Source organism: Fulmarus glacialis, unplaced genomic scaffold (assembly GCF_000690835.1).
Source record: "Fulmarus glacialis isolate BGI_N327 unplaced genomic scaffold, ASM69083v1 scaffold3752, whole genome shotgun sequence".
NCBI lineage: Eukaryota > Metazoa > Chordata > Aves > Procellariiformes > Procellariidae > Fulmarus > Fulmarus glacialis.
This window is the reverse complement of record NW_009199639.1, coordinates 69844-97222: the sequence shown is the minus strand read 5'-3', so window position 1 is coordinate 97222 and position 27379 is coordinate 69844. Positions and strand designations below refer to the sequence as shown.

Genomic DNA, 27379 nt, shown 5'->3' with positions numbered 1-27379 from the left:
AATACTGCATAAATTACCGCATGTAACAATGCTACATTAATATGGATGCTATCTGTGCTCTGGAAACAACAGCCTAGCAAATGCACCGCTGGGCACCTCCTTCCATCCTCAAGCAATAAGATGAACACTGTGAAACTCTGAATTTGCTCTTGGAGAAAATCTGTTCCACCTGTGACAGACCCTCCTTGGCCTGGGCAGAAACACACGGTCCCACCGTGCCTTTCTCCTCACACTGAGGCTGCACGTCGGAAGGGGACAACGGCAGGATCCACACAAGAGCGACTCCCTCCGATCCCTTTCCATGCATTCCTCAAGATACAAGTCACCCACGCTGTCTGGATATAAGTAACCCTGTGTGAAGTCTAAAAACAACGCAATATTCAGGATAAACTGTCCCTTTGTTGATCTTGCCTTCAAACTCTCTTAAGGAATTCCTGGATCACCGAGGACAATGTCTATTAAGGAGATCCTTTCCCAGCCATACAGCCCCCAGAGTGGGACTGAAGCGCTGTTTATCCCAGTAAACCGGAGGCATCTCTCTGTGGTGCTCTGACCCCTCTCCTCCCTCAAAAATCAACTCCTCTACACAACCTGTACAACCGTCGGCACTGCAAAGTCAACACAGCTGTACAACAAAGCTTCCCATTCATCTCTGCCTCGTGTATAATCAGCTCGAATTGCCAGCTATTCTGGAAATCCAAAATCTTTATTACTAGTGATGATATATGAAGCAGGAAAAACATAGCTTTATTTTCAGAGCACAGCCTCAGCACATAATGCTGGGAATCATAAGACAGACAGATTCTGATGTAGTTTACAATCTAAGACAAGGTGACCCAGAAAATCAGCGATGAAAAAAAAAAAAAAAAATCAAGATAGCATTTTTGCAGTCTAAAAGCAGGTGGACACTTGCTCACATTTCGTTGTGAAAAATTTTCTTGTATATTTATTGCTTTCTGCTAGCTTCAAAGTACAACAAAAAGCTGGAGAAATTAGTCAATGTTGAGAAAAGAAAAGGTGAGAAAACAAAAACTGAAATCTTGTTAATGATGCTGTAACTGATCTCATTTCAGCCTGTGCATATTCCTGCACATTACCCTCCCACAGGGTAATTTGAGAAGACAGGATGCAGTGTGTTCTGTTTGCATCTACATCTACTAATTGCTGCATTTAGCGCAGACAGTCATAGTTATTAGAAGACCATGATCTGGCACTGCCAAAAGCGAGGGCAATCAATCGCTAGAGGAACAAGACATCTGGACTTCAGAGCTTCATTTCAAATTGCATCTTCTGAGAAGGAAAACATAAAAGAAACCTGCACAGACACCAGACTTCCAGCTACTAGGGATGCTAAAGTTTCAAGACTTGAACTTAGTCCATATTCCTGATTAGGGCTGATTATTCCATCGATTTCCATTGATCACCTCATTGATCAACCCACTGCTCATCTCTTCAGTGTCTCATAAAAATGAGATCTCTTTAAATTTACTCTATTTTTCTTTGATTGGTGCTGGTAATTGTGAGTTTGTATGAACCTTTCTACCAAGAAACAGAATAAATAAATACACGGGGTTTTTCCAAAAACCAGTAAAACCATTTTCCCACAATCACATTTGTTTTCTGAAAAATACTACTTTTGATTCAGTCAAGGTGCTTTCCTGCTCACAGTAAGATGCTTCTGTTTAGCCAATAGTAAAGCAGGAATAAACAATATAGGTCATTCTCAATTATTCATCCAGACGGCTTAAAGCAATTATAAGAAAAATAATGAAATAAAGAGATAATACAAAAATCGTAAAAAACCAAACATAATTTCCCCAAATTTCAGTCTCCGTGTGGTTTCTGAATGTTCTTTTCCAACGCTGTGATACCTAATTCCCATTTTATGATATCACAGAAGTTTTACAAGGCCTTATGTCTACAACAATCTTAATGATGACCCAAGATCCTACATATTCAGCGTAAGATCTCTCTTTCGTATTATGGCTAAAGTCACAGGAATAATTAAGTTTAAGATCCCATTAGCACTACTACTTCGGCTCTATATCAACTGCCAGCTCACGGCAGACATTTTATATCCAAACAGTAATAGAACAATATAGGCATATTTTAATCAAGATCCCGGAATAGGAAAACACGGCATGAATACGTCCTACAGCTCTTGAGCCAACCTTCATTTTCCAACATGCTTTGTACCCAGAAAGCTTACTGCGTATTAAGCCCATCTACACGTTTGCTTGTTTTCTGAAACTTCCTTCCGTAGGAATAAAACATGATTACTGTGTACCCTCGCTCAAGGCTGAACCCTGGCTAAATTTTTAAGTCCATACGCCACGGACACAGACCGTATGAGGGCTGTGTTTCGGAGTGCTGGCAGACTGTTCCTGGAGGGCAGGCCCGGACCTACAGCCGGAATGAGCTGGAGACTCTCTGAAGAGGACACAAACTGTGCTGAGGAGCCGGGTAAACCCTCTCTGCCAATACAGCTCATTCACACAGGCCTGAAACTACACACCATGAGCCTGTTTTAGCATCCCTCTGGATTTTCAGGGCTTTTTTTAAACGTTCTTTTAATATAGTTTGTTTCTTCCTTTTTCAAAGAAAGAGAGCTGATGCTGTCTACTCATTATTTACGTTGCTAACCGCACATTTCACTGAAATATGCTGGATGATAACAAGACAAGTCCTGCCTCTGTCTCTTTAGAACAATCTTCTGCAGCAAAGGGCTATGAGGGCAGCAGGACATATGTTTATGTGACAGCTGCATCTTCACAACCTAAAAGGGCAAATATTTTTTTTTTTTTCTTTTCTTTTAAAATGACAGCTTGCTGTTTACAGACTATGAACAACAGTAAAAGAAGCAGAGCTTTTTCACCCAGCACCCACAATTTTTTCTTTCCTTTACTATTATTATGACTTAGCATTAGTTAAACAGTGCATGCCTTGTCTGAAGAACCACCTGCCAGCACCAGCGAGACCTGCTGTCCCCAGACGGAGCGTTCGGGGCTGCCCTGCAACAGGCACAGTTTCATCAGGCAGCTCAAACTGGGGACAAGCAATTTTAACTTTCGCTGGTGCACAGACAAGACAAGTAATTACCAATCTCCCACTTGGCCTCAGTTTCCACTTCAGTTCCCTGTGTCCCAGAGCTATACATTGAGCATGCTTGTGGCAACCTGCTTTGCACAGGATAGAAACCGTGGTTCTGTCCACTGAGCATCCTAAGGAATTATTTCCTCAACAAATTTTGCCCAAGTTCGGGAGAGCTCTAGATGGTGTGTTTCTTTTTTATCCCACTGAAGTCAACTGTTTGCTGCCTTTAAAATAAATCATGTGCATGTGTCTGTGCAGGGTCAATGGTCTCCCCTATAATTTCTATTGCCAGCTTAAGGAAACTGTTAGTCCTCCAAGAGACTAAGTAAACCTAGTATTGCCTTTCCAATTATCAGCTATTTTTAGTATCTCTCACATTTGGAGAAGGGAGGTTTAACAAAGTGGTTACGGCTTTTATTACCTACAATAGAAAGTTAATTCAATGATATATAGTTAATCATTGAATACACATACCTCCCAAACTCTCAAACATGAGGTGGACTGGAGGATTTTATTTGCACTGTTGATAGAGCTATCAAGAAAACCCTCAGGTCCACATACTCTGGCCAAGCAGTAAACATACGTGAACAAAGCTGTACACCTGAAATCCTACTGAACACAGAGCTCCTCAAAGCTGTTCAACAGTTCACAGAAGCAATGCACGTGGCCTTGGTGCCACTTCATTTTTCAGAACTTCAGGGCTTGTGCTGAACTGAAGTACCTCACTGTTTTTTTCGTGGGCCATCTCCACAGGGGTGAATGCCACGTCTCTGCTGGCAGCTCTATCCATACCTCCAAACGTCCCAGAAGAAGAATGTTGTGTACTGCGAGTAGACCTGTCAGCATCTAGAAATCCAGCCTGAAGTCCCCTGATAATAATGAACTGCCTGATTGTGCATGTAGTACAAGTCATTAGAGAGGAAAAAAAATCAATAAGAATATCCTTAGAATCCATCATTCCCTCAAAAATAATATTCTCATTGATTCCTGCCGTGCTACTTCTCACAATTCTGGCCTGAAAACACCATTCACCTGTGGGACCACCAGGCTGCAGGAGCAGCTGGTGGCATCCCCCACCTCATCTCCAGCTGTGTTACAACGGCTCCTGCCTCATCTCCCATTTAGAGGAAAAATGGCCAAGAGTTATTGATTACAACTGTGCTGTTACAGATTTGATTCTAACTCAATGAGGTAAAATGCAACTGCAGGAAGGATTTTGTTTTCCGAGCTGCTCAAAAATTCAGGCAGGTTTCACACAGCAGCCAAAGAATTCTCCCCATTTGACTGTGTGGCTGGATCAGTAACCAGAGACCGTCCCCTACAATGACCCAGATAAAGAACTTGGGGACAATAAAACCTGCAACATTTAACTTTGATTACTTAGTCGGTATAAGGATAACAGAGGATGAGGAGTAACACAGTGTTGCAGCCCTGGCCTCAGGTTTCGGAGGGATAAACACTGAAAGAGCTGTTGTTTTAAAGGGGTGAGCTCAGGGAGGTTTTTCAGACAAGGAAAACTTCATGCTCTGTCAGGCAGCCATCTGTAGCAGGTGGCACCAGGACAACCAGCAAACACCAGTTAACTACCCGGATGGCTGCGACAGCGTGTGTGGAGATCCTGCCAGAGGAGAGCGAAGCCAGTTGTCCATTCTTCTTCCTGTGTCACTTCTTGTGCTAACTCCGTCTAACGATTAAACTGTAACTAACGGAGCTTCTCACCCCCACAGTTACAAAGCCCGGAGCTTCTGTTTCCTTCTTCTCTTTTTTCCCCTCTTACTTCAAACTCTGACACATTTCAGTTCAGCATCTGGCTTTCAACAGTCCCTGGGAGGGAAATTCACACAATTTGGAAGCGTTTTGTATAACAAAGCTGAAAACCATTCTGTTTCACACATATTCTATTTAGACTCTTGTCTGGAAGCAACACCACGTTGACCAAACTTCATGCAACTGTCCACAGAAAAGAATTCAGCCAGCGACAGCTATCTCATTCAAACTCTCAAACAACAAGTACAACATTGCACAAGAGAAGGCAGAAAAGCTCGTGATCTGATTTTGCAGCAATCTGCCACACTTGTTTTGCATCCAGCTGTTAATTATGTTCCTTTCACTGTAACAATCACAGCTAATGGTTGCAGAGCAGACGAGAACACCAAATGAGCACAACCCGCCATGCACAGAGGAGCTGAAACAATGCAGAACTCCTATAACAGTTCTACCTCCTCCTAATCAAGCTTTTTGACCAAATACAGAATGTTTCTTCAAATTAAGCTCTCCCCAGAGTCCTACATTTCCAAAGGAAGATGTTCTGGTTCACTGCACGAAGGTTTCTCATTGCAGGTTCCAGGTGTGAAAAGAAGCTTCATCATCCCACAACTGTCAGTGATTAATGAAACTACAGAATATCCTAATTAAAAAGTGAGTGGCAATGTTCTGCTAAGTTTTTCACGTGCAAGGGAACATAAGGCTGTATTTTAATTGTGCTAAATTGTTACTGTTTCAGATTTTCTGCAGATGTGCATTATCAAAAGTGCCACATTGCAGCCATAATTATTAGTAGGCTTTACAAAGACCAGTCAAAGCTGCTTAGGTTATAGACATAAGTGAAAACCCTGAACTGTTAAATACAAATTATACCTGTAAACAATTCTGGGAATGAAACAAAACTTATTATTTACAGCTGCAAAAGACTGGATGAAAATCAGAGCCTAATGTTTGGAATGTGGGGCTTAAGGATTTTATCCAGAAACAAAAAGCATCACAGCTACTCCTTTGCAGATCCATATTCCACTCTTGGACATTTCCTTTATATTTCTTCCCACAGCACTGCACTTTGAGGACATATAAACATATACTGTACCAACATAAATTATTAACACAAGAGGCAATTGCTTGCTCAAATAGGAATTTGTTTTGTCTGGCAGGATACTTCTCATGCTGTCATAAACTGTGTATTGTTGCATATAGACTCTTTTAATTAATTTATGCTTAAAAAGTCCTTTACAATCTTGTGTTCCTATTAGAAGAGCCCATCCTTTTTTGAGTCCTTATCACCTTGTATGTGGAGAGTGTGATGCAACCTGCCAGCTACAGAGATCCAGAAAAAGCAGGAACCACACCTTAGTGCTGCCTTAAAATCCAGAATGCCAAGGGAAGCCTACATTTCCATTCACATAACCCATTTATGGCATATTATATTGTACTTAAGCAAATAAAGTTTCTTTTTCCCTGGGGATCCGTTCACTAGCAATTAACCATCACACAAGGGGAACTAACTAGACACAGACATATACATATATTTCACAATTTCCTTTATAAAGGCAAATCCAAAATTGAATTAATTGAGTAGTGCTGGAAGGAAACTATATCGACTAGAAAAGAAACCAAGGTGAAAAACAGCACGGTATTGAAGAGATTTGTGCTTGTCAGCCACACAGCAGAAACTCTGCAGGAAAATGGTGATACATGAAGGCAGTAAACCACCAAGATATGTTGTGAACATTCATTGGCATTGCTAGCCTGTTAAACGATGTACGGTCCTCTGTGATGTGCAGCTGCTGTTTGGGTATAAAAGGCTCTATCCCAAGTGGAGACCAAAGCCTACACCATTCACCTTTGATTGATTTTTCTAATTTTGCTCTTTCAGAGGTGATGTCTTAGAGACTTTATCTATGTTAAAGTTAGATTCATGAAAGCACGGACAAATATGCTAATAACACACTTGGCTACCCAACTTCTTGATGCCATGTTAATGCTCTAAGACTCTTCATGAGGCCAGAGTGTCAAATTGTATCATGTTATGTGATAACGAAAAACAATTAGGGGAGTCAAAGGGGAAGAAGGTGAATGACTGCTTAGTCTGGATCTGGCCTGTACACTGTTAGCTGACCAGACCTGAAACAGGAGAGATAAAAGAGAAGGTCACAAACTTCTCTAGGCTGGAACAGAAGAATGGAAGAGGGAAAAGAGGCCTCCCCTTTTCCTACGTCGGGATCTGTTGGGGCATTATGTGTATGTCACTCGAGTCTGAGAATAGAGCAAACCATGTTTCCTGTACAGTCTCCATTTTAAACTTAATATCACAGAGTAAGTACACGTAAAAATATAGTCCAGGGTATTCAAAAGGAGTAAGAAAGATGTGCACATATCCCCCCTGCAGTACAACTTACATTTTGCTCAAGCTGAAAATCCCAACCGTAAGTGCTACATTATGTGACCAAATGCAAGCTACAAGGTAATTCAACTTCATAGCTTTTGCGTAGTTCCCATCTCACAATGTCTCCTCCAAAATCACAAGCACTGTGAATTGGAGACTATCAGGATATTGCAGTTACGTCTTTTAAAAGGACAATAGCTCCTACTCTGGCATTAATGCAACTGCAAGAAAAAAACCACACCAAATTCTAGGCAATTCATTTGTAAATCACATGCCAACATGTGTCTTTACATTGTCTGGCTCCCCAACAGGTTTCTCATTGGATGTGGGCATCAGAGAGAGACTTGAGTGAAGGACAAGTAGTGGCATGTTTAATTTTAAGCAAATTTCTGTAAGAGGGTAATAATGAGGAGGAATTAAACTGATAGAGAATGAAGGAGAAAGATGTGGAGGATAGGCAGAGGTGGTCATATGTACAGATCCAACTTCGATTTTCTCTGCACTTACTCCATTTGCCTTGCTAAGAGCCTGGAAGTATATGCTGTAGCTTTTCAGGGGAGAAAGTGGAGCATTCCAGTAGCCGTTGTAGGTTTTGTTGTCGCCCACTGTGAACGGCTGTGTGACGGGCAGGTTGATGGGTTTCAGCTCGGCTGCAAAGTAGTGTGGTGAGTCAAGACTGGAAGCGTTCTTGTAGCTCACTGGGACAGAGAAGCATTCAATGATGTCTGCAGCTCTCCGTGCCTTCTGCAGCTTCTCCTCCTTGACAACAAGTTGATAGACACTAGGAGGGAGAGAGGAAGGTAGGATTAGAGCCCCAAGAGCCTTAAATATCAAGAATGTTTCCAACAATAAAAGGAAAAGGCAAAGTAAGAAAAACACTGCTAGGGCATCACAGCAAACACCGTTCTTGGCCCGCTAGTAACAGTGGCCACTATGTGGGCAAGATGCTGATCACTTGCTCTGTTGATTTAGTTGAGTTAATCAAGGTACATCTTGGTGAAAGGCAGAATAGATTTCAATCATGTCACACTTTGGGAAAAAGATTAAGTAATAAAATACCCAGTCTATAATGAATTTTTAATGTACTGAATATCAGAAAGCAGATGCTTTCTTCTTCAGCCACCAAGTTGAAACATGAATTGTTTGTTTGGGCCAAACGACGATTGCGGTGGAGGAGAGCATTAGCAGGTGGCAACGGTGTCAGATCCCTTTTGAAACAGTTCCAGGGTGCAAGAATCAGTTTAGATCAAAAGGATTCTCACATCTTCTAAGAATGTAACTTCTTTTGGCCCTCCCTCACATCTCTTTTTGGGATATATCCTGGGATGCAGAGTTCTCTAACGTTAATTCCTGATGGCAAGTCTCCTCCTACCTTCCATCACTAAAAGGCTGGCTTATATACTGAGCAGGTGGCTGTATAGCTCTCCCAATTCACTTTTGTTTCAGGAAACAACAACAACTCTTCATATTCTTTCCAGCTCTATGAAATGTTAATCCTTTTCGATTCCCGCTAAGCTTTTGGCCTCTCTGATATGTAAGAGCAATCTTGTTATTTCTAGCTTACTATTTCAGGCTCAAAGAGGTTGCAAGGCATTCAAATGCACCCTGCTTTTTTTTTTTTCCTGAGGCAGTTAACAAAGACAGCCCTTAAGTTCAATGCTGCTACAGCTGAGGCAGGTTTACTGTCTGCTTAACACCACTCACCCATTTGACAAAGAAAGATACTACTGCAGTCATTTTATTTTTTGTCAGGATATTCACATGTGCTGCCCTCACCTGTCTGTGTGAGACTGGTCCTTTGTTTAGTTAGACAGGGGAGATCGATTAAAAGATTGGAAACAGCCAGCAGTGTATCATTCTCCCGCCTTTCACAGGCTCACTGTTGCTGAAAGACTGGTCTGAAAAATTTCTGGCATAGCAATAGCTCATCAATGCTTCTGTGGGAAGCAAAGTTCTGCCACCTTCAACAAGCAGGAGTGAAACAAAACCTGGCTCGTGCTTTTGAATAACTGTTACTTCACGTCTGCGGGTACCTGGCACACTCACTGTTAACAATGAGGCAGTCAGTAAATCACTTGGCAATCATTTGGCTCCCACTGCTAGACACAAAACCAACTAATCTTTACAAGTATGACCAATTTATGAATTGCTTAGTACTCAAGTTCTGCTACTAATGTCTGCTAATGCAGCAGGAGCACCCACCAGACGTATGGATTGCAGCCTTTAATGATGTCCCGTCGGTATTTTGGAAAACTTTCCTCAATCCTACAGTTCATTAGAGGCTTTAATAAAGTATTTTAGACCTCTTCTGGTATTTATTTTATGATTTCTAAAAAGATAAACGGCTTCCCAGCAACACTTGAAGTATTATCATTGAGGATGTAGTAGGAGCTGTAAGCAAGAGCCTGTTTAACCTAAACTTTTAGATTGTCATTTTGGACACTGTTTACTAACAGACTATCTGCAGATTCTTATTCCGACCCTTCTCTCTGGCAATAATAATCTACACTACTGGGAAAGTTTGTCATTTTTTTTGTCAGCAATATGCAAAATTGTAGCTGACATTTTTACGGGCATTTGCCACATGCCTTCTAACCTTAAAACGCTTGGTTTCTATTTTATCCAATCCCAAACGCTTGTCTTTTCTGGTTATAGAAAATGTTTCCTTTATGTATATACATAAATATATTTGTATAAATATATACTAAACTCCTTTCAGCCTAGACAGAGGCCAAGGCTTCCCTTTTCCCATCTCCCTAGCCCTACAGTGTCCAAAGGGTGCCTCTCATTCCCCTGGTTACCCCACCTGCAAGCAGTGAGCACATACACTGTCTGCCTGCGGAGAAGGGGGAGCTCCCAGGGACACGAATTGCCAGATAACAGAACTCCTTCCCTAATCATCAGGGAACTAACTTAACCTTTGAAGCCATTCTCAGTTTCCCCCTTGACGGTTCTAATATATGCTCCACCAGTATAGGCACTTTTTTATATCATGAGAAAAGAGTTTTGATACATATAGAACCTAATAACAGATACTGTTTTGCCTGTATTCTTTCACATTTTCGCTTTCCTACTTAGCCATTATCACACTTCTTCCTTTCCTGGAGTAACTCACTCTTTTAATGACCTGAAATTTTACTTTTAATGTTTATTCTTTTGGAATAAATTGAGGTGTCTCTGGAAGCACAATGGTACGCTCACGAGCATTCAACTGAAATGTAACAGACGTCCCATTTGTGTTCAAGTTAAAACCCCGTTAATCTCCTGTTCAAACACTGTCTGCTTTTCTATGAAACAAGTAGCTGAGCTAATGCTGCTGTCATTGTTCCTTCTGTCTAAAAAACCTACTCTGGTGTAACTTAGGATGAGTGACTGACTGCTTTCTTGGCATTTTTCTCCTTTATACCCCAGCTCACACCAACTGACACAGCACGTTCATCTCTATGTGCTTTACCTGCTTGACTTGGTGACCGTCATCCTTCAGCCTCACTCTTTTCTTCAGTTATTCGGCAGTGGTCAAGTGGCCAAGAGCATGGCTGATTTCAAAGATTACTTTGGACTGAAGATTATCGCTCTGAAAAATTGTTTCCTTATCAAATGATTACTCTGGGTCTCGCTTTCTGATACTTTGATCCCAGTCTTTTGATCTGTCTACACCCTCCAGAAGTGCAGGATTCACAGTTCACCCTTAGCTAGTACACAGACTGGTACAGTCTCAGTTTCTTTTTTCTTCTTTTCTCCCATATCTTTGTTTTTCAGGTTATGCTCTTTTCCTCACGTTTTGTTTTTACCTAGGAGCAGAATTTTCCTGCCTGCCTTCAGGGCATTTTCAGAGAGCAGCTTCTCTGCATTAACCAGTGAAGTGCTGCAAGGCACATCAGGTGCTTCCACACCCGCTACCACCAGCATTAAGATGCTCTCGTAACTGTTTGCCTTTTCATCGGAGCAAAAAGCCAATGATCCTATGTCCCAATGAAATTCCTGTGGGAATTCTGAGTAGCAAGCATGCAATTACCCACCCTAAATTTTGGCCAAACCATCCGCATTACTACAACAATTCTCAAAAGAGTAAAAGTAATTCAACTTTGCTCAGAAGATGATAACTTTCTGTGATACATTATGACCCCTAAGATTGCGGACGGGCACTAACTCAAAATAAACTCGGTGAGTAGGATCTGCCCTTTTGGCCTGCAAAAGCACTTCAGCTGCAATCACATCTCCGTTTCGGTGCCGAGCGGGGTCAACTATTTGCAACTTGTGACGACTGACAATTTTGTAACACACAGCGGTGTGATTACAACCACGGGAAAGGAGTAGTTTTCCAAAGAGAAGTGCTAGAGGGAAGGAAAAAAAAGTGGGCAATGGAAATAAGGAGGAGATATCCACACTATTCTATTAGCTCTTATTCTGGCTATCAGGTAGGCAGTAATGTGGATCTCCTGGGGCTCTCCCCCTCTCAAGCTTCAAAGCCAGTATCAGCTAACACTGCTTCACAGGAGGAATCAATACATCAGTTGAAAATGCCCAGCTGGATAAAAGAAAGTTTCAGTCATACATTGAAATTGTATTAAGAGAGACAACAAAAGCAGAGCACTAAAACTCCCAACACTATATAACAACCTTCAGGACCAATAAACTGAAAGATGATACAGAAAAACTAACTACTGCTTCAATTTTTAATATTCAGCCGCATTTGCAAACACTGCAATCAAATCCACACGTGTGCATGATGCAGGGCAGGGGCCTTGTGTTCCTAGTGCTAAGCTACTGCAAGACACCTCATTGCAACCAAGTAATACTGCTGTCCCATAAACGACAAGAAAGTTTCCAAATATCCGTAAGCTCTGCTCTCCAGAGCTCTCTAGGGATTCTCAAATCTGGGCTACTAACCAAGTGCCCGACTTCCTAGAAGGCTGGGGAGCCGACTGCCCTGCTGCACAGCTGCACGCTCTTATTAGAAACAGAGGCCAAAACTGGGCTCCTTGATAAATTTCACAGGTCTTAGATAAATCCACATTACTTTAATAGAAGCTTTTTAAAGTTTTTGACAGCTCCATTCTAAATCACTGATAAAAGCACCAGCCAGAATGGTCGCCACAGCACAAATGTTGTCTGCAGAGGAAGAAAATGTGCTCTTATCATCACCTACAAGGTAATCTTTTAAATGATGAGTTCTATATTCAGTGTGGAAGCACAAGTGCGGCTAATCAACATTCCAAATCACAGCCCGTTTCTGTGCAACTGAGATCTCTCTGGGCACTGTTAGACTTCTCCTTCCCCTGCTCTTGATTTCTTTTTGTGCTGCTTGCAGCGCAATTTGAGGATGGACGGAGGAAGCGTTTGTCCACAAATCTAGCCATGTATTTAGACCAGACTCAAGTTTTGGATGTAGGATGTGCGTGAATGTGGAGGGGAAAAGCTGAGTGAGAGCTTTCCATAAAGCATTCAACATCTGGTCGGTGCACTTTGGTATCCTGACAGCGTACTTATCAGCAAGGTGAAGTCTTCACCACACCCCGATAATGGTAGGGTATGAAAAGGAATATAATTTCTTTGTAACCTTACAGTGATCTCCTCGCCTGGCTTACGAAAGCTTAAAAGAAACAATGCTTCTGCAGCTTAGTACTCCCTCTGGACCAATTTTGGTACTAAATTTTCTTAAACGTACCATATCGAGATTTAATATATTTTCATTTAATTTTAATATTTAACAAAGAAATATATTATCAGCCATATATTATTTCCAATAATATTTTCTCCTGGGGAACAAAAATAAGTGGCAATTAGTACAGCTTGATCTTGCAGTGCATTTTTTAGCAGACTATTGTGAGCAGGTTTTGTAGTTCACCCTAAAGAGAACAGAAACTTCTCATTTGTAGCTCAAATGATCACATTACTTTCAGAATAACTGTTTGACAGGCTACAGGAAATAAGACAGTACCAAAGAGTAGCGGCTTCCTTATTAATTATTATCTTAATTCAAAGAATGAAGGACAAAAAAGGGCAAATGAAGTAAGGATGGAAAAGACCTGCATCTTCCAATAGCTGTGTCACCTCAGACTGAAGGCATGTGGGATGTAGCAGCCGACACGGGGCTGGACATTGAATTTCCATTGTTGCACCTATTCTATGGAATTAACAGATTCAGCACTTCTGAAAAGGCTATCCAAAAACATGAAAATCAAACCCAAATACTATCTGACCAACACGCAAGAGTTAATGCTGCACAGAGGTGAATGAAAGGCATCAGGCGCATATGAACAGGGTCAAAGCTACAATAATTAGAGGGGCCAGCAACAAATTCGGCTTCTTTTCTCTTATTTACAAGGCAACTGTTTTTAAGAAGCGTGCTCTTAGACCATGAGAGCATTGTCAGCATACTGGTTCAGACCCTCGGCATCACACAGAAGCCCCAGAGAGCGAGTGCTGATTTCCTACTGCAGAGCTCTGCAACAAACTACAGAAATCGGATATAACTTCAGTCATCAAACACCAGGCCTGCCCACTGGAAATGCTCACTGGAAATACACCCTCAGACCAGTTTCCCTGGATGTTATTTAAACATGGCAGTCCTGATACCAGCCAGCCTCATCTTTTTTTAAGAGCCCATTTTTTAAGTTAACAGTTAAGTCGCAGAATCCAGGCTACAGATACTTAACACTAGCTTTTTTATCATTCAACTTATAATCCCATTAAATTTGGTTGAGCCAATATAAATATATTCGTATATACCCAGGAAGGTTCATCGCCTTTATTCTGACAGCATGGAGTCAGCTCCCAGGATACTGGAATGGGAGAGAGTTTGATGTGTTGCCTGACACCCACATTTAGAATTCAGATTAGCTACTGAATGTGCATATGCTTGTTCTATGGCCAAGGTGATGCAAACTGAGACAGAAGAGTAGCATCAACACCTTTATTTTCTCTTTCTTAAAGGTATCTAAATAAAAGCCTGAATTCTGCCACACAGACAAGTAGAAATAAAATAATGGGAAATTTGAGGAAATATAATAGGGATGGAAACTAGAAATATCTTACAAAAATCTATCAGTACTCTATAGAGCTTACTCTAAAAAATTGTGAAATTAAACAGTAAATGAGATCCTTTCACAGTGTGCCTCCAGCCCTCCCATGAACTTGCACAGAAGGGATTTTGTAAAACCCACTAAACTAAAAAAAAAAAAAAGATTTATGTAACATAAATTCTACTAAAATTTACAAGAACTGAATGGATAACTGCCATAAAGCCTGATGTTGAGACTCGCTGTTCTGAGCATACACTGCATGGACAGCACGGCTTTCCTTTGGCTATAATGGTGAATAATTCCTCACCAGACTCCTCCTGCAATCCTGTAACCAAACGTTCAGGCATTCAGAATCGACTCCACAGACAGTTTCCAAGTTCATAAAGTTTTCTGGGTTCAAACAGGTGGCCACATATTCCTGAGAATTGAGTTACCTACTTCACATGTTTTAAAATGTCACCCTTAATATCTCCAATAGCTCCTTTAATCAGAAGCTCTGAAACTAATCTACAAAACGTAATGAACTGAGTTTCAGAGCCACCTAGGATGTACATACAGGACCCAGTGCACTGTTCTGCAATTTTCTGTCTATTTAAGAACTGATTCGAAACCCATTAAAATCAATTAAAGATTGCTGCTATTCCCATTACGCTTTGGAACAGCTCCATGCAGAATACAATATGCTGAAGTTAAGGTTAGCTTTCAATAAACATTTTTATGCAGAAAATAGGAAAAAAAGAGATTGTTCTGCAATGTCATCTTCTGGAATATGCTTGGCTATTTCAAAGATTCAAAAGCTAGCCCATTATGAATATTGGTCTGCACTGTCATCAATCAGCTTGTTCGCATCTGCAAGGCCTTCACAAAAATAAAGCTTGTAATAGTGATGCTACTCGAAAAATAGTCTCTCATATTGCAAAGTTATTCACACCAGATTCTTCATTTTGAAGCTATTCTTGTGTGTTCTTTTAACATTCATTTAAATTAAACAACTCTTCTACTACATTCACTGAAGCTGAAGAATACCAACAAAATATCCAAATTCAGCCAAATTTGTAAAAATGGCATAGAAAGGAGACGGTAATTACTGCCATTGCTATGAAAAAAACCTGCTGAGGTAGAGCCAATGATAATGTAATCCACTTAATCACGAAGACTGGTAAGACAGTCTCTTCACATTTTCTTCTACTCTCATATTCAGTTCAGTAGTCTAGATTTATTACCAAGGCATGTTGTACCCTGAAATTCATGAAACAAAAGGTAGCGATTTCACACTTGGATAATACTATTGGGAGTCTGAGTTTTCACATGGGCATTCTTTTATCGCTAAAATTTCAAGCTTTGTTAAATTTATATAGCGATTGAAATGGGCTCTGGAAAAAGTAAGAAAGTTTAAAGACTGCATGCTCCCTGTATAGAAAAGAGATATGGTCCTGTATTCTCCCCAGTCAGTATCAGCAACTGCGATGAGCTACCTGTGGGACAGACGGTGGTATCTATTTAAGGAATTGTGCACTGTGTCAAGCTTAAAAAAAAAAAGGCAAAACCAAACAAAATATTTGTATTTGTATTTGTAGAAAAGCATCCTGCCAGCATCACTATATCAAACGCTATTTTTGGCCAGAATACTTTGTCTGAAATTTCTTTGCAGTCATACTGCAGCATCACATAAAATTCCCACAACTGACTAAAAAATGAAAAATCTATTAGAAAGTAGCAGGGTGTTTTTGCTTTTTTTGTTGGTCGGTTTGGTGGTGGGTTTTTTTTTTTGTAAAAAGAAGTGATAATGTAATGTCAAATGTAATGTCACTTGGCCTCAGACCCTAGGTGGGTAGTCTTTTATCCCGACAGACCTCTGAGGTCTGCAAATATTCCCATATAGTTCTGAGCAATTCTAACCGTCACCACAGTGTCTGTGCACGGCAAACAGAAATGCGGTAACATGCACAAAACATAAGTAGTTGTCAAAAAGACAACTGTATTGACAGTCAGTATTTACTGACCAAAAAGAAGGATTTGTGTGCTTAAAAGCCCATTTTTCCCAGCTGTATCATTTGGTCTAATAAAAGATGCTATCCATACTCACAAAATTACCTCCTTTCCATCCCCAGACCACTGCATCTATTTACTTGTATTATGTATGCATCATTCCTTTAAATGCTTTAAATTCTCTCAGTTTAATCTTCTTGGAAATAAAAATTTAAGAAAAGAAAGAAAAAAAAAAAAAAGAACCAGAGGGCATTTCAAAGCTCTGTGTTCCATTATCTCAACCATCTCCATAAGCCTGACCTGGCTTGCAATACAGATTAGACATAATAGCTGCTGTTCCCCAGTGGAACAGGCCCAGTCCCTATCTCTCCCGTTCAACGTTATTTTGTGCTGGCAGATTAAAGATAATGAGTGCAGACAGATACGGCTTTCGCTGCAACAGGAGCTAATGTTAGTGGCTTTGGAGGTGTTTTTTCCCTCCTGAGCCACCTGCCATCTGTTTGATCTATAAAAAAACCCAACCCCTTTTTTGTTAATGTCGCTTCGCATTAAACAGGCATCGCTGACTGAGGTCTTGTCGTCATCCTCAGTGATCGCTGGTTTGAGACCAGAAGGAAGTTTCAAGGACAAGAAGAGCCAAAGTGGATCTTGAGCAAGCTGCAGGATGAGGAGAGACTATGACACAGCCTTACGGGGACTGTCCAACACTTTCGGCCATCTCCTTCATTATAGCAGTGGCTTGGACAAGGGCATGGGTATATCTGCACATATTCTCAGTCAGAATTAAATTGGGTATTTCCAATGGCTTCCATGAAATTAGCTCCATTTGGATGCAGAAATAATCTAGTTTGGATTTCAAAGCTTCCTCTCCCTTTTCCACAACCATAGCCACCAGACTGTGGAGGGAAAACCCACACATCAGAACCTGATGTCTTTTTTAAGAGAGAACACTAGAAAAATATTTTTGCTGGTTTTGTGTGTGTTTGTTTTTTTAAAATTGAAAGGCTAAGAAAAACACAAGACAAATAGAGAGAACCTGCTCTGTTTCTAACCTCAGGAGAAACTTCATTACTAGGCAAGGCCCATATGGCCAGATAACAGTCTACTCACAGTTATATCATCAATGTACAATAGAAAAGATGAGCTCTCCTGGGTAAGGATAATACAGATTTTCAGCACCTGAAGCTGCAGGAGTATCAGCCAGATTCTTTCCACCTTTTCTGGACACTTTGTGCTTTTCAGAAAGTGCAAAGTGATCACGCTTCTGACACCAGGGAGAGGTGTCAGTGGTACCTTCACTCCTGCCCTGGAACAAAGGAAAATTGAGGATGGAGAAAGGGGAGAAGGAAAGTCCCAAGGGGAAGGACTTCTCTGCATCAATTCGCAGCTGGTCTGTCATCACCTGTAAACACCTCTTACCTCCACCATAGCGGGAATGGGGCAAATTTAAACATCGGGAAGTTGTATCTGATAATCCTGTACTTCACCAACTCCCTTCAAAGCAAAGCATATTTTTGATGCAAGAGAAAACATGAAATATAGGGTGTATCCTCTGGCAGAAAAAAAATCGACCTGCATCAACATCAGCTCCTGCAGTTACTTAGGGATCCGTCAAGGTTGGCCCTGAGGGAAGTCAGCATTGCCTCCTCTTCTGTTTTGCCGTTTGACCTTTTCACCAAAAATACTGCGCTCTCCGCCTCTCTCCTCGCCTTCCACTTTTGCACCATGACTACTTTTAATTAAACCAGTCCTATTTCCCCTTCCTTTTGCACAGTAAGCAAATCCCTCACCATCTCCTAGCTCTGCCTTTTGCTTTGGAAAAGCGCTGTGCAAGGAGAACTGAAATTATAGAGAGGCAGAATAGCATCATGGCTGCAGAGGTTTATTCTTCTGAGTTGTCTGGCTGCATTTATGATAATCCCTTCATTCCATCTGCAGCCCACGCACTGGTGCAGCAACCCCCTTTTCTAGTTCCAAGAAATTATGCATTCATTATGGAGGAAATTAACACCTCAAAGCAAACTATAATTAGGAATTCTTCAATTCGGTTTATGCTTTTTCAATTAGGCCCTCTATAATTTTAATCACGGGAGCATTAACATGTTTCCGGAATTTATATACCTGTAGTATAATTAAATCCTGAAATGCCTTAGTCTGCAACAGCAAAGCAGAGCTTACTCATCTTCCCTTTTATCGCGTTTTTGTGTTATTAGAGACGCATTGAAGGGCACCTGCTAGCGCAAACATTGCCTGCCACATGCAACAGAAAAGAGCCCACTTGCCCTCTGAACTCATCATCCTCACTCCTGGTAGAATGGCTGCTGGCTGGACAAAGCTTGCGTGCTGCTTCCGAGGGGTGGACATTTGCCAGGGACTTGTGCCCAGACTCATCCCATCTCATTTTAAGTACCTTAAGGAGCTGCTTCAATTAGGTAAATCATCCTCTGTGGTCCGCAAAAAGAGCCAAGCTCCTTTCTGTGGGCTGCTCCGACCTTGAGTAGCTGTGGTCAGGCTCAGTTCATCCCATCAAAGGGTCTGATCCAAGGGCTCTCACCGGCAAAAGGAGCTTTGGCAGTACGCCTCAAGAAATTCAGAGTTTCTAATTTTTAAAATCTTTTATGCGGTTTGCTGTTATCCTTTTATTCTGAGATAACAAGGAAGAGGCATATTGGCTCTGGGAGCTGTGAAGCAAAAAAATGTCTTGGAAAAAGAAACCTTCAAACTGGCAACCATGGGTATTTTCTCCTGTTCCCTCGTCTTACTGGTTGACAGCCTGATGTGAGAAAATGGCCATCAATTTGTGACTCTCAGCTTAAAGTTCAGCCTTCATTAACCTTTTGATTGCTGGAATTTAATCTGACAGTTTACGTGGACAGCATAAAAGATTTATGCAAAAACATTCACTCTCCCACTCTCAGTATCCTCAGGCTTTCATAAAACTAAAAAGTGTTAGCAAAAGCTTCACTGTAGAGCCAATAAAATGCTGCCTGACACAAAAGAATTGGCTCCATGTGTAATTTGATTGTTAAAATATTATCATTAAAATACATGCAAATTTTATGGCTATCCTCTCGCATTTCTGTCTACTGCCAAAGCTCTCTGCGGAATGGTTAGTAAGACAGAGCAGGTCATCTAGGCTCAGAGAACGGCTCTGTTTCTGATGGCTGATAAATGGGCAAAGGCAGTTTTATGACCTTTTAAGGGAAAGTATTCTCAGATGAACAGTATGCTGATCCAGTAAGAAAATGCATTTCCTGTACCAGATGAGACAATTGACCCAAAATGCCCTTTATCCTCACTTTTTAGGGCCAATATCTGACTCTTCGGGGGGAACTAAAAAAATGTTGAAACACTCATTCAACTAATAATGCCATGCTACATAAAAGACTAAATATTCCTTCCTGATACTTATGGTTGTCACCTTGCATCCTGATGCATGCCCATACCTCCATTATGCTTCTCTCCTGACACAGTAGGCAAAGCACTTCAAAGATCCAGAATAACTTCAAGTACCACTGAAGTCATCCTGTATGATCTAAACCCACCTTTCAACGACTCCAGCTGAAATGGAAGTGTATGCTCAGGCTTGCAGTGCTCTGGTCAGCTCACCAGGGTTTGGACACACTGATGAGGTCAAGCCTGCAAACGCTTACTATGCAACTCTATTCTGTTCCTATTTGGTGTAATAAACATCATGCTGATCCATGCAGTTGCCACACCTTTCATCCAAATTCTCATTTTCATTCTCTCTCTCTCACGTTCACATATAGTTAAAGAAAAACCAGAAAAAGATCTTGTTTATCTTTAAGAGGAAAGAAACTCACTCATTTACCTTCAAACTCTTGCCTAAATTAAAGGCAGAATGCCATGCAGGAGAAACCCAGCTTGAATGATTTCCGAACAATATCCCTGAGGTATATTATAGGAGATGTTAATTAATACAGATAATGAGGCTTATAATATCAGAAGCCTAGATTGATAATCTCATTCCTCATTAGATACTACAAAATTAAAAGATCTAATGTGATGACTGTTTGCCCTGTATTCAATCAACCAAGTCATATGATGCATACATTTGAATATGAGTTTAGAAAAAGCAGGCCAGGAGTTTTATTTTCCAGGTATTTATAACATGCCTATCAATGCAACTGAACTTTCAGAATTACCAAGGGCACGATAATTTGTTATGCTCCCCATAGCTTTCAACATTAGAACCTTTTTTATTGTTTCGCTGATCCTTGACTCCAGTCTTTATTTTCAAGCACAAGGTACACTGCGTGGGAGTTTTAAGAATAAGAAATTGCCACCCTTTCTTCGCATTAATGAATTAATTATCAACAGAAATGCCTGAGGCAAGTTCATGTGATGCCACTAAGAAGTTGCAAGGCAGCAAGCTGAACAGCATTGCCCCCTATACAGCTATGGAGATCTATACACCAAAGCCACCATCTGTAAAACAAACAAAAACCCCACCAAATTTTGCAAGTCTATAGCTTCTTGTCTCATTCCTCCTCCACCACAGAATCAAGGTCACTAGCTTGCAAACCACTCCTTCATAAGGATGGAAAGAACTACTGTGTATTAAAAACAAAATCAAAATGAGGATGCTAGTGAGAGGCATATGGGAAAGGTAAGCTCAGGATAAAGAGATGATGCCTGCAATCACAAGAAAAGAAAGAATTATCTGGAGATTAAAGTTATAGCCTATGGCTCCAGAGACTCTTAATTTCTACTTTGTCGCAGACTGAAACAGAAGGCAAGTTTTATCTAGTCAAAGTCTCAGTTCTCCATCATAAAATGGAAGCAACACCACTCCCCTTCGCCACAGGAAATCTTCATTTGTTACTGTATGTAGGAATACGTAAGTACACAGATACATCATATGGGATTGTTTGCTTGAAGAATAGCTTGAGTATAAAACCAGAAAAAACCACTGCTCTTAGGTGTTCTGTTAAATAACGCTACAACAGTTTTCTCTTGATTTGTTTAGCATCATATAAACTAAAAACATTTCCTTTATTTCATGCTTGGGAGACCAAGAATCAGATGATAATACTCAAGAGTAACATGGGGCTTGGTCCACATAAATTAATTTCTCCTACTGGCTTGGCTGTCGATATGAAAATATTTGTTTCACCTTTGCTCAGTACTTCTAAATACATTTAAAATATTTAAACTCCTGTTTTCCTATTTAGATTTACTTAATTAAGTAAACTAACCCATCCTTCCTCACCATCAAAGTGATTACAAGTATCCAACCATTGCACACATACACAATAAATGACTCTTACCTGAATATGTTTCTCCAGGATCATTTACATATTCTATTTACACTGCATATATATATTCTATATATATTCTCCCCCACAAATAAATATATATATATATATGCATAAAGGCAAACGCGAAGATTGAATACTTTGTTCAAATAATACTGCTCTTTAGCACAGTACAGGGGTCAGGTGCCTAAAGACCATCCTGTACCTGCGTGCTGGCAGACACACAAAAGAACATCACACATTATTTACTGATACACTTCAGAGAACTGCAAGAAGATAGGGAGATTAAATCCATCTTTTTCCAACAACAAAGTTCTCCATAGTCTGAAACCCCCCAAAATAACTGCAGACTCTTCTCTAATGTCCTTCTACAGTGTCCTGCAGCTCCAATACACAGAGCAGAATATCGACAAGGCAATCACACCTAAGGGGAGCATTTATTTAAACTCTCAAATCCTCAAAACTAATACATGCTCCGGAAATTTGATTTTCTCCGTAACAGTAGGATAGGTAGATTGATAGAACCAACTGCATGTTAATAAACCAGATGGACTTTCAAATATCAAACACACAAAAAACAGCCCAGTGGACATGTCATGTAAATAAAATCCCTCATAGTGGTATTTTCAAGCAGTGAATGGGATATAAATTCTCAAACAGAAGTCTAAAGATGTCATATGTGAATAATCTATGAAGGACTGACTCAGCCTTCCTGACAATAACAGATTCAAAGGCAGAATTATCCTCAAAATCACATTGGAGATTTTCAGGAAAGAGTTGAGGAGTAAAGATTGGGAACACTTGCATTCTTCCTTCCTCTTCTGAATCTATTATAAATGAATGTCAGTCTTCCGCAAATCAATCATAGCACCATTCACGGGCTTTAGATTGATATAACACCTAAAAGTTATTTTTAAAGGGCAATGTGGAGTCAAGCTCTGCAGGTTATACCATGGAAAATAAAGGCAAGAATGAAATGCCTAAGCCAGAAGGGACCTTGCTGAGGCTTCATCTTTATTTTGGCAATAGGACAAAATAGATGAAAGAATACCAAAGTTTATATTATTCCTATTAGTTCATATGAAAGATTCTTCACTGTTATCTATAGATTGTTACAATGCCAAGTTCATGACCATTAGTTTTATAAACAACCTCATTTAAGTTATTCATCATGAGCACTGGGGAGCGTCAGAAATGTCTTAATGTTGAAAGTGACTTTGAATTTCAGATGAATGGAAATACAATGAATCTTATTTGAAATATTCTACGATACTACTCTAAAAATGATCTTGCAGACCATACTCCATCTGTATGCTGCTCAGACTACAGCAGAATGAAATAACACAATACATAGTCACATAATTATCTTATATATAGATACTAGTTTACAATCATACCCCAACACGTACTCCAACTCACCATCCCCAGCATGTAAGAGGAAACATTAAGAATAATTACTGTATAGTCAGTTTTTTTCATCTTCACAGTTTGGGAGGACTATAATAAAAATCCAGGGCACTGCAGAGCAGAACCTGGCTGCCTGGAGAACTGTCAGGTTGATGGGATGAGGGATTGACCTATTCCTGCATACTGAAAGATCTGAATATCAGAGGTTTTATAAGAAATGTGAGGAAAATCTATTTCAGACTACTTTCAAGTATACCTTTTCAGAACCATCTCAGGCAGCCTGGGATATGAAAGGGTCAGCGTGCAAAAGGGAAGGGATCGAGGAAAGCATGGTCATGTCTACAAGGGAGGCCAGGAGAACAGGCATCCTACCAACACGCTGCATCAGGCGGAGCTACCTCCGCACCGCCTCGCTGCTGCGCATGCAGATTTCTCAGTCATTTGTCTCAAATCTGTGTTTTCACTAATGCCTTGGGTGACTGAACAGCGGATGGCACCGGACTAAGAGGGGCTATAAGTCCTTTAAGTTTGTATCAGAATTTTAAAGCACTTTGAAAATCAATTTTATCACATTTCATAAAGATGAATGGAAAATATTATACTTGTGAAAGAGAGATAAACCACACACAACCAAAAGGTAGAACAACTAACCAGACAATGACAAAGAGGATATATTGGATCTCAGCTTGAAGACGAAGAAAACACTGAGGGGGGCAAAAACCAGTTCATTGTTGTGCGTTAAGAGTATCACATGCAGTTCACAGTATGTTACTCTTCTAATCCGCTGGGTGCTGTTGAGGCCTCCGAGGGAGTGCTACCTGCTTTTGGATATGGTGTTTCGAGAGCATTTACACAAATTGGAGAGTGTGCAGAACAGACTGAAAGAAAAGGGAAGAGATTGGGAAAATCCAAGGTTGAAATACTTGGATTTGTTGCAGCTAGACCAAGAACAGTCTATATAGTTATACAGAGAAAGGTATTCGCACATTCTGAGGCCGTCACAGTTAATAAAAAGCTAAAATTCTCCTCAAGACCCTCCCTCCCCCGCGCTGTCCATTCTGGTTTTCATACACACATCTGTAAGTTGATGAAATGGGCTCATAATACGAAGTAATCTTATCATTTAGATGTAGCATGTAAATATTGTACTCTCTGCAAATGTGTGTATAATAGACTACAATGCAATTAAAGAAACCAGACTGAAAATTTATAAAAATCTCTACCAATTTTTTTATAACAGACACATTTGCTGGAAAAGATATTATTCACCGAATGCGGTTGAAGTATAGTAAATTGACTTCGAGAAAAATCACAAGACTTTTCAATAAAAAGACAAAATAGCAACACTCTTAAGACAGCAGGTGGTAAAACGAGATACAGGAATGTTCCCCCATATAAAGAAATAAAACAAAACAGAGCTGTGTGATTTTACTGCTCTTTTCCAGCAGAAAAACATCCCTAAAGGACTCGGAAGATAGGCTCCTAAATTTCCTCACATGGAGTACCAGAGACTGAAAGGGAAACTTTAAAATACCTTACTCAGAAAAACTAGAAAAGGATGGTGCTAAGTCTTAAAGAGCAGATTTTTTGCTTGAGACTGTCAGTGCAATCTGGAGGAAAGCCGTGACACAGGGTGGACTGCCAATTACAGGATACTTCATTAAATCAAGTAGCAAACCTCTGAGTAATTTGCTCCTGAATACTTAGTGGGACATCCTTCAAATGCACTAGGAACCTGTCAGTGGGCCGTAGAAACCCAAGTCACTTTGAAAGAAGGGACTATGGGTTTTTAGAATACCACCCATAGGAAAAATTTCAAAAGTCTCTTCTGAAAACTGGAGGTAAAAGCCTGAAGAGCTTACAGGGAGGTAATGGCTGCTGGATACCTCTGCAAAGCAGTAGCCACTATTTTTATCATAAGCGATTCTAATTCATGCTCTCAGCTGAGGACACTGGCAGGGTGAATGACCAACTGGCACTTCGGCCAGCAAAGATAAGGCAGCGCCAGCTCAGAAGGGAAGTTTGTTTGTCTGTGCCTTTCACCACGTACAAATGCACCTGGACGGAAGAGAGCAACGAATTACAGACCTCTGTAAGTCGTGTTTCCACAGTCAGGGAGTGATCTGCAGTCGAGGGTCCCATTTCAGCATCTCATCATCAAGAAGGGGACCCAGCTCAGGGAGAGCCAGAAATGTTTTCTGCAAGGTTCTCGCTCTGTTCCATGGGTGCCTGTGCAGCTCCCTGCCCCTAAATCCTCTACTCTGCCAGTGAAAATTGTGCTTGCCTACAACTGGCAAAGCCTCACTAAACCAGAGTTCATCTTTTCTGAACTAGATCCCTACTTCACAACCAGCCCAGGAGCAATAGCTGGATTCTAACATGAAGATGTGAGGAGTGTGGTTAGATCCAGAATCTGAACAATTGCATCCGCAAGCATTAAGGATAAGTTGGACATTCATACAATAGTTTCAAGAAGGCCTTGTCCGTCACAGAAGAGAGGGCAGGAGACGGAGGCCTGGAGCCTCCTCCGCCTTTGCATGGCGCTGCTCAATTCACGGCGTCGCAGTACGCAGCTGCACGTACTGCTGTACTCCCGTGCTGCAGCGGCACCTGAAGTGACGCTGGAAGGGTAATAAGCCCGTGCAGTGCTATCAGTAATCCTTCCCGGAGGTTAACAGCGGGAGGCAAGTAGGTTGAGGCGTTTATAAAAGGAGTCTGTGAAAGGCAGAATCAGCAGCAGAGCTGGCCTTTTAGTCAGCGTTCGCTTTCAGCAGCTACATTATCAGACGAGAATGAGAGAGGCATGAGTGAAGCCTGGGGAGGAAGGAGAGGGGAGAACTGTGAAAAGAGAAGACAAAACACCTACCTGACAGGTGCTCCCCGGGACTGAGCCGGCTTCAGCATAACGGTGATGGTAGTGTCAGTCTCATTCAGGGGGGAGTCCGTGTCGTATTCTGGCATCGACGGTGCTGGAGCAGAACAAAGAGCAACACGTTAGTCATACACCAGTTACTGCCTTTGGTAGTGATGGCAACATAATATTAACATTTCTTGGAGACTGTTTAACATTTCTCAAATGAAACATCAAAATACTTCCCAATGTTATGACCAAAATTGTCAAAACTGCTTAAATATTTCTACACTCTTTTCCTATTAAAATTAAACAGGAATTGGACACCCAAATCTTCAAGCTGGCTTTGAAAATCCTGTCTTGAATTTTTAAGACTTAGTAATCCTTTGAGATGGGATCATTCCTTCAATTTTAAAGGTGAAGAAAGAAAATTGCATGGACATTATAAAAGACCACTTAGGATGAGTGAATCAGTGGCAGAGCTAAGAATAACACCCAGGAAACCTGACTCTTGTTCACTGTTCTGGTCATTGGATTAGACCTCCCACATCTCAGACAGAGTTTTTAATACATAGACTTAAGCTGTGTCTCCTTGATTAGCCGGAGGGTGCGTTATGAAACACGAAAGATGAAAAGAGAGGAGCACAAGTTAGCCAGGTTATTTTAGCGCTCAAACCCATGACATTTTACCCCAGTGCTTTAGTGATGTTGAGTCAGTAGGCAGCTGCTTCCAATGGCGTACTCAGGCAGCTCCCAGCCACGGTATCCCCATCGCTTCGCTGATGTGTTCCCCAAAGCAACATAGAAAATGACTGACTATTCACACTTAGCCAAAGTCTAGTTTCTACTTCTGTTTTGTTATCTTCTAATAGGATCATTTCATGACAGTAGGATAGCTTTCCTTAGAAAACATATTTTTCTTATTACGTTACTTCTTCCTTCCCCAACAGCAGACACTTGTTTGGGACAACTTTTACTGTGGAAGAACTGAAGAGATCACGAGATCAGAGCAGCATCGAATTTATTCCAAAGATGCAAAGTTCGTTGAAATATCTTTAAAGTATAAAGCCAACAGAAGAATTCACACAAAAAGTTCATCTGTAACTCACAAGGGCAAGCTGCATTGTGGGGGATCCTATATTTAATCCTCTCACAGTGATTTCCACTGTAATCCTGTTTACAATCAGGATTTTTATCTAAATGCCCGAAAACTGTCAAGAATGGTGGTTGCTATTATCAGCTCAGCTACTGACTTCCCTGTCAATAAGCTGGCAATGAGTTCAGAATGAATGCCAATTCTTTAACGAGGATTTCTCTGAAAGAGTCACTCTGCATCAAGGGGAAGCAGTGAGTTATTTAAAGAAGATGCCTGTCACCAGTGGTCTTCTATACCAGAGATCACCGTAGTTGCTGGAGATGCCACAGCAAGAACTGTTCAGCACCTGCTCTGGCCAGAGGGGATGGTGCTACAGCACAACGCAGTACTACAAAATGGTTCCAAGGCCAGTTTGGACACCAGGAGCAGGCTGGGCTCTGCCTTTGCAGGCTCCATCACCCTGCTTTGAAATAGCTGCTTCTA

At 40.9% G+C, this 27379-nt stretch overlaps 1 protein-coding gene across 1 annotated transcript in view; it reads right to left on the bottom strand.

Moving 5' to 3' along the window:
* LOC104073505 (receptor-type tyrosine-protein phosphatase T) overlaps nt 1–27379 on the bottom strand; it is a 150955-nt gene that overhangs the window by 86068 nt on the left and 37508 nt on the right. The window contains exons 5-6 of the mRNA XM_009573313.1: nt 25816–25918; nt 7757–8030 (exon numbers count right to left, since the gene is read on the bottom strand). Of these exons, the coding sequence (XP_009571608.1) occupies nt 7757–8030; nt 25816–25918 (377 nt within the window). The remainder of the gene's footprint in view (nt 1–7756; nt 8031–25815; nt 25919–27379) is intronic.